This window comes from Staurois parvus, unplaced genomic scaffold (genome assembly GCF_062004578.1).
Source record: "Staurois parvus isolate SC_StPar_1 unplaced genomic scaffold, SC_StPar_1.0 ptg000596l, whole genome shotgun sequence".
Taxonomy (NCBI): domain Eukaryota; kingdom Metazoa; phylum Chordata; class Amphibia; order Anura; family Ranidae; genus Staurois; species Staurois parvus.
In genome coordinates, this window is record NW_028318392.1 from 1,627,440 (window position 1) to 1,644,683 (window position 17,244).

The 17,244-nt window shown below is 41.7% G+C and overlaps 1 protein-coding gene across 5 annotated transcripts in view; it reads left to right on the forward strand.

The window, feature by feature from the left end:
- Nucleotides 1-1,099: 1,099 nt before the first annotated feature.
- Nucleotides 1,100-17,244, forward strand: part of ZNG1A (Zn regulated GTPase metalloprotein activator 1A) — an 87,410-nt gene continuing 71,265 nt past the window's right edge. For all 5 annotated transcript variants that reach the window (XM_089692588.1, XM_089692591.1, XM_089692589.1 and 2 more), the window contains exons 1-2: nt 1,100-1,217; nt 13,801-13,914. In XM_089692588.1, coding sequence (XP_089548714.1) covers nt 13,821-13,914 — 94 coding nt within the window. In that variant the 5' untranslated portion in view covers nt 1,100-1,217; nt 13,801-13,820. The remainder of the gene's footprint in view (nt 1,218-13,800; nt 13,915-17,244) is intronic.

Sequence of the window (17,244 nt, forward strand, 5' to 3'; positions counted from 1 at the left end):
GTAATTTTGCAGTTCCGGGTAGGGGGTGCGCATGGACCTCAGCGATCTCCAAGGATTTCTGATGGGGGAGAGACTTGTATTTAAGCAATACAGATCTTGCAACTGTTTAAAAAAAAAAAACAATACAGATCTCTCCTTTGTCCGCTCCTGCACACTGCTTTGTTTAGCTCTGCATAGCAGAGCCATACAAAGCAGGGTGCTTACAGGAAAATACACACAACCCCCTTAGTAAAATTGCACACAGTTAACCCTTTGATCGCCCCAGATGTTAACCCCTTCCTGCCCAGTGTCATTAGTACAGTGTCAAAGATTTTTATTAGCACTGATCACTGTATTGGTGTCACTGGGGATGTCAGCAACACCAAGTCATTTCCCCCCAGTGTCAGAATGCCTGCTACAATCTCGCTATAAGTCGCTGATCACTGCCATTACTAGTAAAAAAAATTAAATACAGAACAGTATATATACCACCATTTGTAAACGCTATAACTTTCACGTAAACCAATTAATTTACATGTATTTTTTTTTTTTTTTTAGCAAAGACATGTTGCAGAATACATTTTAGCCAAAATTTATGACTAAATTTGATTTGTAAATTTTTTTTACTGGACATGTTTAATAGCAAAAAGTAAAAAATATAGGTTTTTTTTTTCCAGATTGTCGGTCTTTGGTTATAGCACAAAAAAAAAACACAGGTGATCAAATATCACCAAAAGCAAGCTCTATTTGTGGGTAAAAAGGACGTAAAGTTCATTTAGGTGCAGCATTGCATGACCGCGCAATTGTCAGTTAAAGTAACGCAGCGCCGTATCGTAATAAATGGCCTGGTCAGGAGGGGGGGGGGGTAAATCCTCTGGAGGGCATGTGGTTAGAAGTTGAAGGTTGAAGTTAGAAGCTGGCTACCATGCACAGGTGCACCAGTCTGAATGAAGCAGCTTTAGTACATAAACCCCAGTGTGAGAACTTTTCCCAGAACAATGCTTACTGAATGATTGTGGAGTGAATCTGTTGCCTGTATGCAGTGACTTCAGGGCGGAAACATTTTCCTAGATTAGACTTTGCTCCTTAGGCAAACACTGCTTTCTCTGCATTGAGCACAGTGAACAAAGCACGTGTTGAAGGAGGAAGCTTTTAGCAGCTGCACAGGAAGCAGCTGAGTGTGTTTACAGCACATGATGTGTGAGCGGTGCAGGCAGGAGTGATCCCTCCAGGGTGATGTATGTAGTGTGGTGTTGGGGAAGGGTGTGCTATTGCAGTAGATGACATTCAGAAATGATCATTCCTCAGTTTCCCCCCATGTAAAGGGAATTTGCAGCAGCTATATAGATAGCCTGGAGCTTTGCATGATGGGACTTGTAGTTCACAGCTTTTCAAGCCAGTAGGTTTAGTATAGCTGGGTTGCAGAAAACGTTCCTGTAGACACGTTTGCAAATGAATGTGTTGATGTTGTATTCACTGTTGATGTGTTGTTGACTTTAGAAAATGTTTGTTATAGAAAAAAGGAAAGTGTACTAAAACTGATTGTAATTGTTTTGATGTGCATTATCTAGCTGTCTAGTCCAGCCATTCTCATCGAGAGGCTGCAAGGGCTTCCCTGAACAGTGGCAGATTGCTCTTCCACCTGCACCCACTGTCAGTTTGGGATAGGGTTGCCACTTCATCCCTTAAAAACTGAACACGTATTACACAGGTTCTGTGCTATAATTACCACCTTAACCGTCCACCCTATAGCAGTAATACTGCTACAGGGTGGCAGGGGTGCGCAAATCACGTGTATATTTGTGTGTGTATATGTATGTGTGTGTGATTTTGCAATTCTGGGTAGGGGGCACACGTCATATGACGTCCTTTTACCACGTGATCAGCTGTGTCCAATGACACGCTGATCACCGGGAAATGCAATTGCCGATTCTCGGCTGCACTTTCCCCACGCTGTCAGAGCGCGAGGAAAGTACTGCCGAGAACCGGCAGTTGTCAGAGCAGGGATCGGCATCAATCATCAAGGCACTGATCATCAGTCCCCTGATGATCGGTGCTCAGCAGTGCCGCCCCCGTGTTCCCACCAATGCCACAAGTGCCCATCAGTGCAGCCAAGCAGTGCCACCAGTCAGTGCTGCCAATCAGTGCCACCTATCTGTGCCACCTCATTAGTGCTGCCTATCAGTCCCCATCAGTGCAGCCTTAACAACGCACATCAGTGAAGGCGAAAGAAATTAACTGTTTGCAAAATTTTATAATAGAAACAAAGAAACTTTTTTTTTTTTTCCAAATTTTTTGCTCTTTTTTTGTTTATAGCGTAAAAAAGTAAAACACCCAGTGGCGAGTAAATACCACCAAAAGAAAGCTCTATTTGTGAGAAAAAAATTATAAAAATTTCATATGGGTATGCATGCATGACCGCACAATTGTCATTCAAAGTGCGACAGCGCTGAAAGCTGAAAATTGGCCTGGTAAGGAAGGGGGGTATAAGTGCCCTTTAGGCAAGTGGTTAATTTACACGTGTTTGTTTTTTTTTTTTTTAGCATAGACATGTAGCAGAATACATTTTGGCCTACATTAAATGCTGAAAGTTGATTTTTTAAAATGTTTTTGCTGGATATCTTTTATAGCAAAAAGTAAAAAATATTGTTTTTTCTCAATTTTTTTCTTTTTCTTTTTTATAGCGCAAAAAAAAAAATGCACAGGTGATCAAATACTACCGAAAGAAAGCTCTATTCATGGGGAAAAAGGACATAAATTTCATTTGGGTGCAGCATTGCATGACCGTGCAATTGTCAGTTAAAGTAACACAGCACCATAACGCAAAAAATGGCCTGGTCAGGAAGGGGGATAAATCCTCTGGAGGGCAAATGGTTTTTAATCAGCCACAGAACTTGTGTAATATGTGTTCAGTTTTAAAGGGATGAGGTGGCAACCCTAGCAGAGCACTGTACTGCGACTTTTTTTTTTAATTCTGACAGCAAGCAGGGGGAGAAGGGGGTTAAAAGCTCATAGAATTTTGATAAACTTAATTTAAATGTATTTAAATAAATATGAAAAAAATAGCAAACACCAAAGCTTAGTTGCCAAGACTTGAGCTGATTGTAACAGTCCATTGAAGTCCTGAGTCACATTGTCCACCCACAATAGTGGGTGACAATACCCCCCAACAAAGGGTAGGGTGGTTGGGACAGCTGGTTTGACAACTTGATTGAAGATCTAACTGCAGAAAATCACCTCAAGGGACAGACATTTATATAGGTAGGTAAAAGTCCCAATTGGATGCTGTTTTTTCCTCCGAAACTCCCTAACCAATCCCAAAGCAATGTGTGACAAGCTGATCTGCTTAGCGTCAGGTGCTAGCTGAGCGGCAAAAACTGCCCAGCAACAAAATTTGCTAAACAATCTTTATTTAACTTTTAACAAGTGGCGCCAGAGCTTGCAATCACGTGGGGCCACTTCATTATATTTGTGGCCTTGCCACTCCCTGCCCCGCAGCTGCACGTATATACAGCATTTGTATAGATGTGGCTATGGGCCAGGAAATGCCTCTCTGGTTTATGATTGACTGTCTGCAGTGACAGCTTCCTGGTGGGATAGCTCAGGCTGGTTCAGACCCACCAACATAAATAGGGTCAGCAGTTTCCACTGATATCCGGTGATAAGAGCCACCTCTGTAATTTAACTATTGATCCCCAATTTATATGGAAACCTCTCCAATGGCCGCTAATGTAAAGGATTATTCTTCTACTGACCACCAATGTAAAGGTTCCTACCAATGTAGATGGTTCTTCTACTCTCCACCATTGTAGATGGTTCTTCTACTCTCCACCATTGTAGATGGTTCTTCCTCTACTCTCCACCATTGTAGATGGTTCTTCCTCTACTCTCCACCATTGTAGATGGTTCTTCCTCTACTCTCCACCATTGTAGATGGTTCTTCCTCTACTCTCCACCATTGTAGATGGTTCTTCCTCTACTCTCCACCATTGTAGATGGTTCTTCCTCTACTCTCCACCATTGTAGATGGTTCTTCCTCTACTCTCCGCCATTGTAGATGGTTCTTCCTCTACTCTCCGCCATTGTAGATGGTTCTTCCTCTACTCTCTGCCATTGTAGATGGTTCTTCCTCTACTCCCCGCCATTGTAGATGGTTCTTCCTCTACTCCCCGCCATTGTAGATGGTTCTTCCTCTACTCCCCGCCATTGTAGCTGGTTCTTCCTCTGCTCCCCGCCATTGTAGCTGGTTCTTCCTCTGCTCCCCGCCATTGTAGCTGGTTCTTCCTCTGCTCCCCGCCATTGTAGCTGGTTCTTCCTCTGCTCCCCGCCATTGTAGCTGGTTCTTCCTCTGCTCCCCGCCATTGTAGCTGGTTCTTCCTCTGCTCCCCGCCATTGTAGCTGGTTCTTCCTCTGCTCCCCGCCATTGTAGCTGGTTCTTCCTCTGCTCCCCGCCATTGTAGCTGGTTCTTCCTCTGCTCCCCGCCATTGTAGCTGGTTCTTCCTCTGCTCCCCGCCATTGTAGCTGGTTCTTCCTCTGCTCCCCGCCATTGTAGCTGGTTCTTCCTCTGCTCCCCGCCATTGTAGCTGGTTCTTCCTCTGCTCCCCGCCATTGTAGCTGGTTCTTCCTCTGCTCCCCGCCATTGTAGCTGGTTCTTCCTCTGCTCCCCACTATTGTAGCTGGTTCTTCCTCTGCTCCCCACTATTGTCCACTCCCATCTACTCCCCTCCTAGATTGTAAGCTCCAAGGAGCTGGGCCCTCGAACCCCTCGTGTATCGCATCGCATTGTATTGTTATTGTACTGTCTCATGTATTGTCTCCCTTTGCAATGTACAGCGCTGAGCGAACTGTATAATAATAATAATTGTAGATGGTTCTTCCTCTACTCACCGCCATTGTAGCTGGTTCTTCCTCTACTCCCCACCATTGTAGCTGGTTCTTCCTCTATTCCCCGCCATTGTGTAGCTGTTTTTTCCTCTACTCCCCATCATTGTGTAGCTGGTTCTTCCTCTACTCCCCGCCACTGTGTAGCTGGTTCTTCCTCTACTCCCCGCCACTGTGTAGCTGGTTCTTCCTCTACTCCCCGCCACTGTGTAGCTGGTTCTTCCTCTACTCCCCGCCGCTATAAAGGTTTCCTCTCTGCTTGTCCACCAAAGTAGAGGGTTCTTCTTTTGCTAACCACCAATGACCACTACAGCAAGGGGACATTTTTTTTACAAACCTTCAATGTAAGTGGGCATTTCTCTACTGACCACTGATCAAGAATACACTTCTGTCCATTATTATTTTTTACTCTGTATGAGTATTCGGGCTCATGCACACAGATGTATTGGGCTATATAGCGTAAAGCACAGCTGTATTTTAGCACCTTGGAGGCACAGGTGTTGTATACAGCCACATGTGCAAACAAATTACAAGATGCAGCTATACATAGCAACAGGTATATGCAGGTATTTGAGCAAACACGTGCATGCATATGGATGTTTTTACACCCCCCCCCCCTCAGTGAAAGTTTGGGTTTTCTTTTTGTGTAGAGCAGGAGGGGGGTCATATACACATGCTTTTATTCTTTGTGTTCCTTATAATTTTCTACAGTTTACTGATCACACTAATGTACCTTGAGCTGCTGTTAAAATAGTTTTCAGTGTTACATGAGTGCTAAAATGATTTAAAGAGATGCTTGTGGGTTTTCTTGTTAAAAAGAGCTGGTCTAGTCTATTTTGTAATAGAATGCTATTTATGCAAATTAATGCAGATGTGATGTCAATTTTGTAACCCTGTCAAATTTGGCCACCCCTTAAAATGAGAGCCTTGGCTATGCAATGTGATGGGTATGCAGGATAGCAGTACTTGTTCACTTGCTAGAGCCCTGAGAGATATCTTTATTTACAGGTATGCGGGAACATGTGACTTTCTTTCTGCTTCCCAAAATGAAGCAGCCAGTGCCTGAATTGCTAATCACCAGGCCTGTGCATTGTCACCTAGGGGTGGGGGTGATGATTTACCCTTGTATGCCCCAACAAAGCCTATTGTTGAAATTGTATAGTGGTTATGGTAAGGCTTCAGTGGCTAGGAAGTGCATGGAAAGTAATTACAGACTCATTACCAAGTACATTTATCTATCAAAACTATTTGTTCTGAATGAGAATAGTCTCTAAACAGGTACCTTATGAAATTTTTATGGTTGAAAAAGCCCAGTGGTAGACTTCTCGTTTTGATGAAATGCAAACATTCCTGGATTATGATCAACGAGAAGATAGTTAGCATCTTAGGTGATACCGCACATAGGGTTTGAGTGCATCTGGACACGGTGGATTCATTACTACGGACTCCATCTTAACATTGCATCCCTCTTTGCTGTGAGGGTTGGGCATGGCATATAGGCGGCTTGAGTCTCTCTCCTTGTTCTTTCTTTCGTCCTCTCTTTTCCCCCTTCTTTTCTTTCCTCTTTGCTTGCTTTTTGATGGACTATGTTCTTTTGTGATTTCAAAAGGGTGGTTGTAGCACCTTGTCAGTGTTGTGGCCGTTTTTTGCAACTACCGAAGCAGATTTTAGGCTTTAGAAATTTTGAGCTGCTTCCATGGGGTTGATGTATGTACCCCTTGACTTCAGTTTTTTCTTTTGTTTTGTTGTGTTTCTCTTTCAAAGGTACTGTAATCTTGCTCATTGAGATGACTACACCTGTTGTACAATAAATGTCCTTAATACTGTATATACTTCCTTTCATTTGTGCCTTGCCTGCATTGCGAGCTTCCTTTGCAATTACCATCAAAGGCCTACGGTTGTATTGTACGGTATTTGTCTGTCAACCTTCAATAAAAACATTGAAATACTAATTTTTATGGTTGCTTGTTTTAAAAACAGAGCAGTATCATAGGGTGTTTGTTGGATTACCTTTGAATCAGTTGTTTTGGTGCAATCATTTGGGACTATTGTGTTCTGGCGCTAAGATTTTTTTTGATATTGTGCAATTTTTGTTGTGATAATTATTTCACAAAGGGCAGGTTCACTGGATAGGCCACCTCCTCTGCTGTTATACCTCCTCTTCCATTCACTTGCCCACCTCTGTAGCCCCCTCCTTGACCCTGTGTAAGTTTTGGGTAGGCTCTTGGTTAGAGCTTACATGTGGTCTTATGTGACAACAATCAGCTCTGATGAATGGCTGTTTAGGGACCCGCTGCCTCTTTTCTGGTAAGAGGCACAAGTGTCGCTGGCACTTCCCTTTTCTCCCAGCCTTTTGTTGGGTTCAAAGTTTTTGGACGGGCTTTTTTTGTCGCAACTCCTGTGTGCGTACATGGGAGTTACTTTGCCTTGGCACAGAAATGTGCTGAGACTTTAGACTTAGCTGGATGCGTGGCTCATTGTACACTTAGAATAAAAGGCAGAAGCATGTATAACAGAAAAGAGCCTCTCCCAGCCTAAGAAAAAGCCTACCTATCAGCATTTGTAATGACTTATGATTTAAAGTAGTAAACCTCTGAACTGAAAAAAATTAACATAGCATATTCTTCTATAGTGTGTACTTACCTCCAAAGAGTGTGATTTCTGTCTACTTTGTCATTCCTCTGCTACCTGCATGAGTCACTTCTGACAGTCTATGTGGACACCAGACAATCCCAAGGAGGGCCCCATTCCCCCCTCCAACACACAGCAGGTGATTGACAGCCTCAGCTGTGCATTTTTTTCCTATGAGACTTGTGACCATTCCCTCCACTCAGGTCTCAGTTTACACGTAGCTCCCTGCTCTATGTTGTTCAGTGTGTGACATCAGATCCATGCCCTGTGCATTCTGGAGCTCAGAAATTCTGTGTAAAATGAGAGCTTTAGGAGGCTGAAGAGTAGAGAGGGCTCAAGATAAAAAGGCACAACTTATGTAGGAGGGTTTGTTTCATCTGTGTATCAACTGAGCCTACTAACTTCAGTGGGTATATGTAAGGGTTTACAGCCACTTTAAGATGCACTTGTCACCCCCACACAGTGGAAAGCACCATAGCCTGCTCTGATCCAAACTTTAGTCAAGTAAAAATCACTGACACAACCAAACCAGGAAAATTTCAGGTGTAGCTGGCAGGCTGCTAGATATACACTCTGTATGGAAGCATGCTGCAAAATGCATCTGTTATGACCACTGCTGCAATGTATCATCTATGAAACATAAAAAAATGTTAGGTGATCTTTTGCCGACATACTCAATCAACCTCAGAGAACGTTTTTAGATTAGCATGACACTACATCTGCTTTGTATAAAAGCTGATGTTTGATATACGTTGCACAACAATAAAACATCTGCTGTTATCATGCTCACTACCTTGGTGAAAAACACATTGACCACAAACTGGGGAGTGTCTTCTTGGCACATTTCTTTTTTTTTTTTCTCAGTTAATTACGTGCTACCATGCCTTTTGTTGCCAAACATTTTTAATGTTTCTATACTAACCTATGCTAAAAATATATTGTTTTTACAACTTTACAGAATTACATTTGGTAAATTTAGAATATCTGCTGTAGAATATGGAAAGGTTAGTTGGAGTGAACATTTAAAAAAAGAGGACTGTTTGCAAAATTTTGTTCTGCAGAGATTTAAAAAGTGAACTAAAAATTCTACTCAACAAAGTTTAAGGCTTATAATAAAAAACAAAACAAAACAACAAAAATCCCCATCTGTGATACGGTCCTCTTCCAACTCTCTTTTGTTAACACAAACTTGCTATTTTACAGAAAGGAATTCATTTCAGTAAGAACGGCTTTTAAATGAATCTCCACCCTAAAGGGGAAGTTCCTCTTTATGTCCCTCCTTCCCACCTCTTCTTTTGGACCTTTTTTTTTTTTTTTTGGGTCAGATTGCCTAGGTGATTCCTCCTGACGTTTCCATCCCCCCGCAACCATCTAAGATACATAATAGGTTCCAGAAAGCTGCACCCATGCACAGTGGGACAGTGGGGAGTTGGCTTCCCACAGGTAACATGCTGCCACTGGTGACCCGAAGACCGGCAAAGAACAGGCTTGGGTGAGTCAGCAGCTACAGTACTTATTAACCTCCCTGGAGGTATTCCCGAATGTAGCTTGGGGTAAAGTTTCAGCACCACAAACGGTAAACCCGAGCTACACTCGGGATTACCCTGCAGTGTTGCTCTGGGATCTCTTCACTTACCATGTCCTTCGCTCCCGCGATGTCCTCCCTGCAGTGTCCCTGGCAATGTGCTCCGGCCGATGCCGGCATCTGTCTTCCGGGTTCCGTTCCCTGTGACGTCAGGACGTACGGGGAACGGAACGGCGGGAAATTTTAAAATGTCAAAAAGTGACATTCACTCAATAAAATCACATAGTAAAACATTACTGTATCAAACCATTTCACATACATTTTGTCCCTAGTGCTTTGTCCTGTGCCCTGCCTGCATTTTTACTGTTCTTTCTGCCTGGAAACTGAGAAATGTCCATGGCGTCCAAAAAGCGTCCCTTTATGTCAAAAGCGGTTTTAGACCAGCTACAGAACAGCGATTAGTAATCAGAACCACTTGCAGAATTGAGTGATAATGATTCGTGGGGAAATTCATCATCAGACACTGAAAACAATTTTGCGACTTTGCTCAGTGATGTGCGAACTTGGCGCTATATTTCAAATTTCAGTGTTTTTGGTTTGATTAAATTTATTAGATTATTTTTTATAATTATTATATTATAATTTTATGATTTCGTGTTTCAATTTTTAACATACCTGGGATGTTTACTAGACTCTTGTTCGGACAGATTTCAGTGAGTTATTCCTAAAAATTACAGGCCTACAATAAAAAAACTACATATTTCCATGCAATAAAATGTACCGCTTTGAGCACAGAAATACTGACATAATCAGACCGCTAGGGAGGCTACATATTTTTTTTGCAAACAGGGTGAAGAACCTCTTTAAGGTATTTTGAGCATTTCAGGGGCATAGTAGAAGCAGTCCATTTGGATGGAATTCCCTCTCCTGCCCTCCCCTCTGCATTAAAACAAATAATGTTATGATGGCTATATGCACTTCAATTTTATTTTTTCAATCGATGTGATGAGATACGATCGATTCCATGTAAACAAATCGGCAAACAATCAAATAGGCATAACTTCCCTTCTGAATCCAATTTAGACCTCATTTAGATTAAATTTTATCAAACTAAATTTATTGGCCGGGATGGAAAATGTTCATACATGCTGCATGTATTGGGAGCACTGAGATGCCCTGTTCATGAATTTGATCAGATTATGAGATGGCAAAGCAATCGAAATCCACTTCCCCGTGTGTGTTATATCGATCAAATAGGTTGTCGACTATAGATAGAGTATTTCTATCGGAAGAGATTGATAAAGAAATTGATCATTTATCAAAGTGTGTATGGCCACCATTAGATTAATTATCTTTCTCTTAAATTGTCCCTAGAGTGTCTGTAACTATGTGTTAGATTTTTAGCTTTTTAAGAACTGTAACAAAACTGATAGTTCAGTGTTCTCTGTAAAGCTTTGTAGAATGTGTACAGTGCACTGATTTTTAGTGCCGGTTTTTTCTACAAGGATGTAAGTACCACCAACAAATAGAAATGTGTGCAGTCATGCTGTCAACCTGAAACCTGTCCCTAATTGATAACCCAAGGACATCCAGGCAAGACCCAAAAATGACCCTCATACTCTACAGGCTAGAAGATACAAAAAAGGGTTTGTTTGTGATGAAGGAGCCAGAGTGAATATTTAAACCAATCTCCCTCCTTTCACTTCAAGGGTCAATCCATCAAAAATGGTAATTGATATAAGGTTTACAGAAAGTCCTGTCCTGAGAGGAGGTGAGGGGAAACCCCCTAATAGGGACAACACTAAAAGATCTATAAGCTTTCTTTGGTGTATCCAAAACAAATTAAATGTTTTGATGGGAGTTGTCACTGGAAAATTGTTGAGGTTCTTATTGCTGGCTGCCTCCTAGTTTTAGCACTTTCACTCACTTACCCAAAACATGCATTCAGCAAGTAAAGTCAAACCTTCTGATGCGCATACTGGTTTCAGCTCCGTGAATGTATTCAAGCCAGAAGATCAATTAGCATTTTAATAAAAAGTAATAAAAAGTGGACAATGGAAGCCACATATTTCTCTTCTAATCGGTTACTTACTGCTGTCCACCTTGAAATCAGTGAGGCTGCGACAGAAATGGAAAAGGCATAATGTACATGCGCAACTTTTGATCCAGGGAGAGTGTTCATTTCTGTCATGCTGAGGGCAAGTGTCCAATGTATGTTCTGTTATAGCTACAAGGCAAGATGGGGAATGTAAACAATATGAAAGTTTTTCAGCAAGGCTTCAGAGGTGCCACAAAGTCTACAGGTGTGAAAACTTCACTAAGCAATGTGGCTGAAAGCGGCCTACTTGGGCACCTGACTATAGTCAATTTTAAGTAAAAAGTGAACTTAGCCTTGAAGCAGTATTTCACAACCTTTAGAACCCTTGAAATTAATTTTTAAGTCTTAGCTAAAATCAATTTATTGGCTGTCGGTGGGAAGATGCCCTCCTTAGAGCTAAAAGCTAGGAACTCAGCCGTTTTTACAATGTGCTGGATTACTGGGGGTTGAGTCTAATGAGATGCATGCCAGCTCATGAATTTATCTCTTTATTATACAATTAAAGACCTTATGGTCTTAGCTACTGCTGATGCAGTGTTGTATGTAGCCGCTGTGCCCACCCGTCCCCTCCTCCTGCCCAATCACAGATTGCTTTGTATTATCTGAACTCCTGCATTTCCACCAGGTATACAGACCAGAAAAAGATTGATACCCTATACTGGGCCAGATTTTTTTTTGACGTATTCTATATGTGATTTTCAGTGTATGTAAGCAGTCTCTATTAAACCTAAGCATTCAACTTACTTCAATATTTTCTTAATGTTACCAGTTGTACATTTCAGTACACTGCTGATTGCTATTCTTAGATTTGGTATGTTCCTAAAAGTTACACTGTGTTAGAGGTGGCCTTCGCCAGTATTTCTGCTAGAAAACTGCTTGTAGGATTGAAATTGTGTTCACAGGGGTACTGGTTGTCAGTATCATCAATGATGTCTGTGAAAATGTAACCAGGTTGAGAACAATGGTCGATGTTGTCAATGGACCTTCCTTAATTCCAGTAATAAGCACAAGGACATGAACCTATCAAGCCTCCTTGTTAAAGGGTTCATTCTGCATAATTTCTCTTGTCGATTTACTCATTGGTGTCCCAAACTGCTATGCTTTATTTTATCTGCAAAAAAATTTTTTTTGCCTCTTCCTATGGGTCCAAAAGCTGGGGGGGGGGGATTTTCTGGGTTCAGATTTACCTATAGGCACTGTTGCTCAGCATTTCTGAAAGCCATCAAAATGGTACCTTTTGGATAGAATATATTAATTTTCTTCCATCAACTTAAGACTTTTTCCTTATCCCTTTATATTGTTAAAGCGTATTTAAAACAAAGCTGGAAAAACCTTGTCTGTATAGTTCTCTCTATGTAGCAGTTCAAAGGAGTCATCCAATCTCATAGCCTCCAAAAATTTCAGGGCAAGCATTTGAAAATACAATTTTTACCTACAGTGTCACTTACAGATACAAATTAGTGTTAAAGCATAAGTCAAATGTGAATCTGTAAATAAGTCACAATAAGTAACAAAACTATCAGCAGCAGGTATCGGACAATTATGAGTGCTTGGTGCATACCTGTTGCTGCAAAATCAGTGTAGTCCAAAACCACCCAGAGCTTTAAAACCAGCTGAACAAATAGTGACTACTAAAAGTGTTAACTGCACATGCATGGGCATGACTTGGCTCTTAGCACCCACATGACAATGCCCAGGTGGTCAGATGGGCTGCTCAAGAACCAGAAATTTAATTGTGGTATGTTGATGGTGCTGGGGTGGGTGTGCTTAGGCTTTACCACCGGGAAGTGAAGGAACTGGGGGTTCTGGTGGGGCAAGGTTTTACTGCTGCAGTTCTGAATTTGTGTCTTATCTGAAGGTTTCACTTTAGAATGCAATGAGGGGGATTCAGTAAAGCCCTAACAATTTTTCTGTTGGTATGGCCCCTGAAAATGGCCTGCCCAGATTAATAAAATCACTGCTGCCCATCTTAGTAGCTTTACCAATACGTGTGACAGATTCATGTACCTCTTTTACAAAGGGTTGCCATTACTGCCCCAAATTAAAAAATAATTACCTCCAGTTTGTAGATAACAAAACTGGAGGTAATTAGACCAGTTCTAAGTTGGCATACAGAGACAGGTAGAGTGCCTGTCTCTGTATGCTGTGTAGCAGGGCAGCATATTTGTCCCCATTACCCCATATCCCCCACATTTATCTTTGGTTGTCAAGAATGCTGTCAGCTTCACAGCAACCACTGACACTGACAGAAAACAGTGAGTGATGGGGAAGCTGAGAAATTAGTTCTCCATCAGATCCACTCTCTCCTTGTGACTGACAGCAGGCAATGGGCGGATTCTATAGCCAACAGCAGGCAGTCATAGGAGAAGTGGACCTGATGGTTAACGAGGGTCTCTGAATCCCCATTAAGCTCTATTCACCTAGCTACAAAACTGTTCGGCTGCTGTGATGTTATAACTTCATTGGCAGGGAGGTAGTTCGCATGCATTGAGGAACGGAGTGTCTGTATGGACACTCCAATTCACAAAGTGGCTTGACAGATTTGCAAGTGTTTTGATAGATTCAATGTAGCGTATGTACTGTATACAAGACTGTGTGTTAACAGAAAATATTATTTGTCTATAATTTTCAGCTAAACAATTCCCTTTCTCACTCCTACTTTTTTTTTATTTTTTTTATTTACAGTGGTAACACCTTTTGTCTTAATGGAGGAAGATGAAGATTGCCCAGAGCTTGTCCCCATTACTGATGATCAGACACAGTCTAAAATTCCAGTCACTATAATCACAGGCTATTTGGGTAAGCACAAAAAAAAAGTGCATGGGTGTGTTCTCTCTCAGATCAGATGTCCCCTCTAGTACTATTCCATTCGCAAACATGAAATTTTGGATTTCCTATTGCTTTCTGTCCTGATGACCGTGGACAAATGGCAAAAGTGACACTCCTCAGCAGGGGCAGTGACCCTAAATGACGTCCTTATTCTCCAAAAATAATCCATATGCATTCACTACCTAATAGCCCTGTAATCCACTTTTCATTAAATCGTTTCTTACTATGTTTTTCTGCATCCTTCACATGTCTTCTGTGAACTCTTCAACCCCTTCTTTTCCCTATTACTTCCATAGGCCCTAGTTAATCTTGGGATGAGCCAGAGAGAGTAGTTATGTTCCTACATACAGTGGGACCATGGAGAATGAATGTAGCCACCCTCACACAGCAAGTCAGATCACAGAAGCAAAAGAAAAGCAATTCTGAGATTTGGAGGAGGCTTGTTGCTGTGTTGCCTAGGGGTGGCAGGCGGTAGTGGCAGAGGGTAGTGGCGCTGGGAGGGAGGCAGGGGGTGTAGTGTGTGCATAGGGAAACACAAAAACTAAATACACACACACATCTTCTGGTGATCTGGCCAGTACGTATGTTGTTTTTCAACAGAACAAGCTGTTCTGCAGATTTAGCAGTTACAGGGTTGACGAAAACCATTTACTTCTGACAGGGGTGCTTACAATGATCCGCTTTTATTAATGTAAAACCTTTATCCCAAAAGGAAAAAAGCTTGCTGTAACTGCTTATAAAGTGTTAGCTGGAGTTCAGCTTCGGTTTTAGTCTAAATCTGCTAGTGAATCTAACACTCCCCTTCCCCAAGACTGAGGATGCTGCCATCCAAAGGTGCCTCTTCCAGTGCATAGGCACTCCAATACAGGAGGTGTGTTAATAGCCAGATTATCAGGTGAAAAAAGCCTAAAAAATAAAAACATTGCAGCCACCACATCTAATGACTGGTAAGCTACAATATATTACATTTTTTGTTTTGGGTTTAATACTGCTTTACCAAGCAGTAAAGCCCTCATTGACCTCTGTAGCTGCAGATATTGGAAAAGCATGGCTAAAGCTGAACTAAATCTGCTTAGAAAATAACTAGAACCAGATTTCAGTACTTCTGCTGTGAGTATTGATGGTTTTCTCCACAGTGCCTGCATCTACAGTGGTCAGTGGAGGCCTGTTTTAAAGCTAATTTACTGTGTACTAAAACATAAATACTTGGATATCCATAGCCTGATGACAGGTTTGATTTTAAAATTTTCTGCATTTGGAATTTAAATATAATAAACAAACTTTGCTTATGTACATCATTTTTTTATAGTGTGTTTCTTCTAATTTCGTTAACTTTGATTTAAATTCTGCACCTGAAGGCCATTTAATACTGACATTCAGGCGAACTACTAAATACAGAGTTTGAACTATATGAACTGATTTACCTATCAAATTATTTGGAATTCTTTTTAGTCAGTTGATTTAGGTGTCCCTGCCATGGAGAACAGTCAGATCTTGGATCTGTGTCCAGATTGTAGCAACACAGCCTAGTTCAGGATGAACCCATCCTGTGTTGAAGGAGCAGCAGCACACCAGTGAAGATGTTCATGTGCTCTTATAAACATGTTCAGTCTAAACAGCAGTAATCAAAGCAGTTTATATTGGCATGGAAATCCTCTTTCAATTTTCTAACTGAACCTTTTATATTCTGTTCGGGTAAAGCATCAACACTTCTGGTAGTGTTGCGGCTTTCTTTTTAAGCAGAATGGAACTTTTTTTACCCCATTGACTTTAATAGGAGTGCACAAAAAATGTGCACTTTTCAGGTGCTCCCATAATAAAAGTCTGAGGCCAAAAATGTGCAATCCTGCTCCAAAAAAGCTCCTGTATGGATCTTTGCTCCTAAAAACATGCTCAAGTGTGATTAGCGGCTTACAGTGGGGAGAATAATTATTTGATACCCTGCAGATTTTGTAAGCTTGCCCACTTACAAAGAAATTGAAGGACCTATAATTTTTATCATAGGTGTATTTTAAATGATAGAGACAGAATATCAACCAAAAATCCACAAAAAACACATCATACAAATGTAATAAATTGACTTGCAGTTCAGTAAGTAAAATAAGTATTTGATCCCCTACCAACCAACAATAATTCTGGCTCCCACAGACTGGCTATGTGCTCATGTGGTACACAGATTAGTCCTGTCAATTTAAGAAGGTGCTCCTAATGACAACTTATGTGTATAAAAGACACCTGTCCACAGAATCTTTCTTCCATTCAAACCTCACCTTCTATGATAAAAATTATAGACCTTTTTGTTTCTTTGTAAGTGGGCAAGCTTACAATATCTGCAGGGGATCAAATAATTATTTTCCCCACTGTATACTGGCTAACAGCTTTGTCTTTAACAAATACCCTTTGAGAAGAAATGAAAGTATATTGTGATTCTGAATACATTCAGGGAAATTCATAAAGGGTGTCATAGACACCCTTTAGAATTGTGTCGGGGCTTGCGCTGGGGTATATGAATTTGTCCTTGTCTGCATTGGGTAAGGAGTATCCACTCTAGACCCTCCCTCCCTCCTTCCCTGACCACTGTGCCCGTCACACTGACAGATGCTTGGCCAAGGTGTTTTATACTATAGGTGGGCAGAGTCGGTTGGAGAAACTGACTGAATGGGCAGATTCTTAGGTGCTATTCAGTCCACTAACTCGTTTCAAATGTATGTGGTCACTCAGAAGTGGAGCAGACTTGTTGGGGAACTAGTCTCTCAGTAGGTTCTGAGTATCCGGCTCTGTCCATCCAGTGACTAATGATTTCCTAAGTATGGGTATTGCCCATATTTGGGTAATGACATCAGCTGTATCCCCAGCCCTCTTGTTTGCATTTAGGTAAATTAGGCAGGGGACTGACCGTGCAGAAAACTGTCAGGTATATGACAGCTTCCCAGCATCGGCGGGGCCCACTCTGAGTATGAGAGTTGGTCTTAATTGCTGCCAGTTTCCTAAATGGATTACTGGCAGTAATTCTTTAAGGCCCCATTCACACAGGACGATCAGCTTGTGTTCCCCGTGCAAGGCCACCTTTCTCCAGCACAGAGATGCGCAGGTGTTGTGTGCATCCCCATGCCGATGTCCCATTGTTGTCTATTGGGACACACAGCTGCATTGCCACAGTCGCTGGATTCCAATGTGAAATATGGGTGTGGGTCCCCAAACATACCCTGTGTGTATGCAGGGATACATGCCCGCATGCCATATTGGGACACAGCAGCTGTAACAAAAACCGGCCCTGCACAGGGAATGCAAGCTAATCGC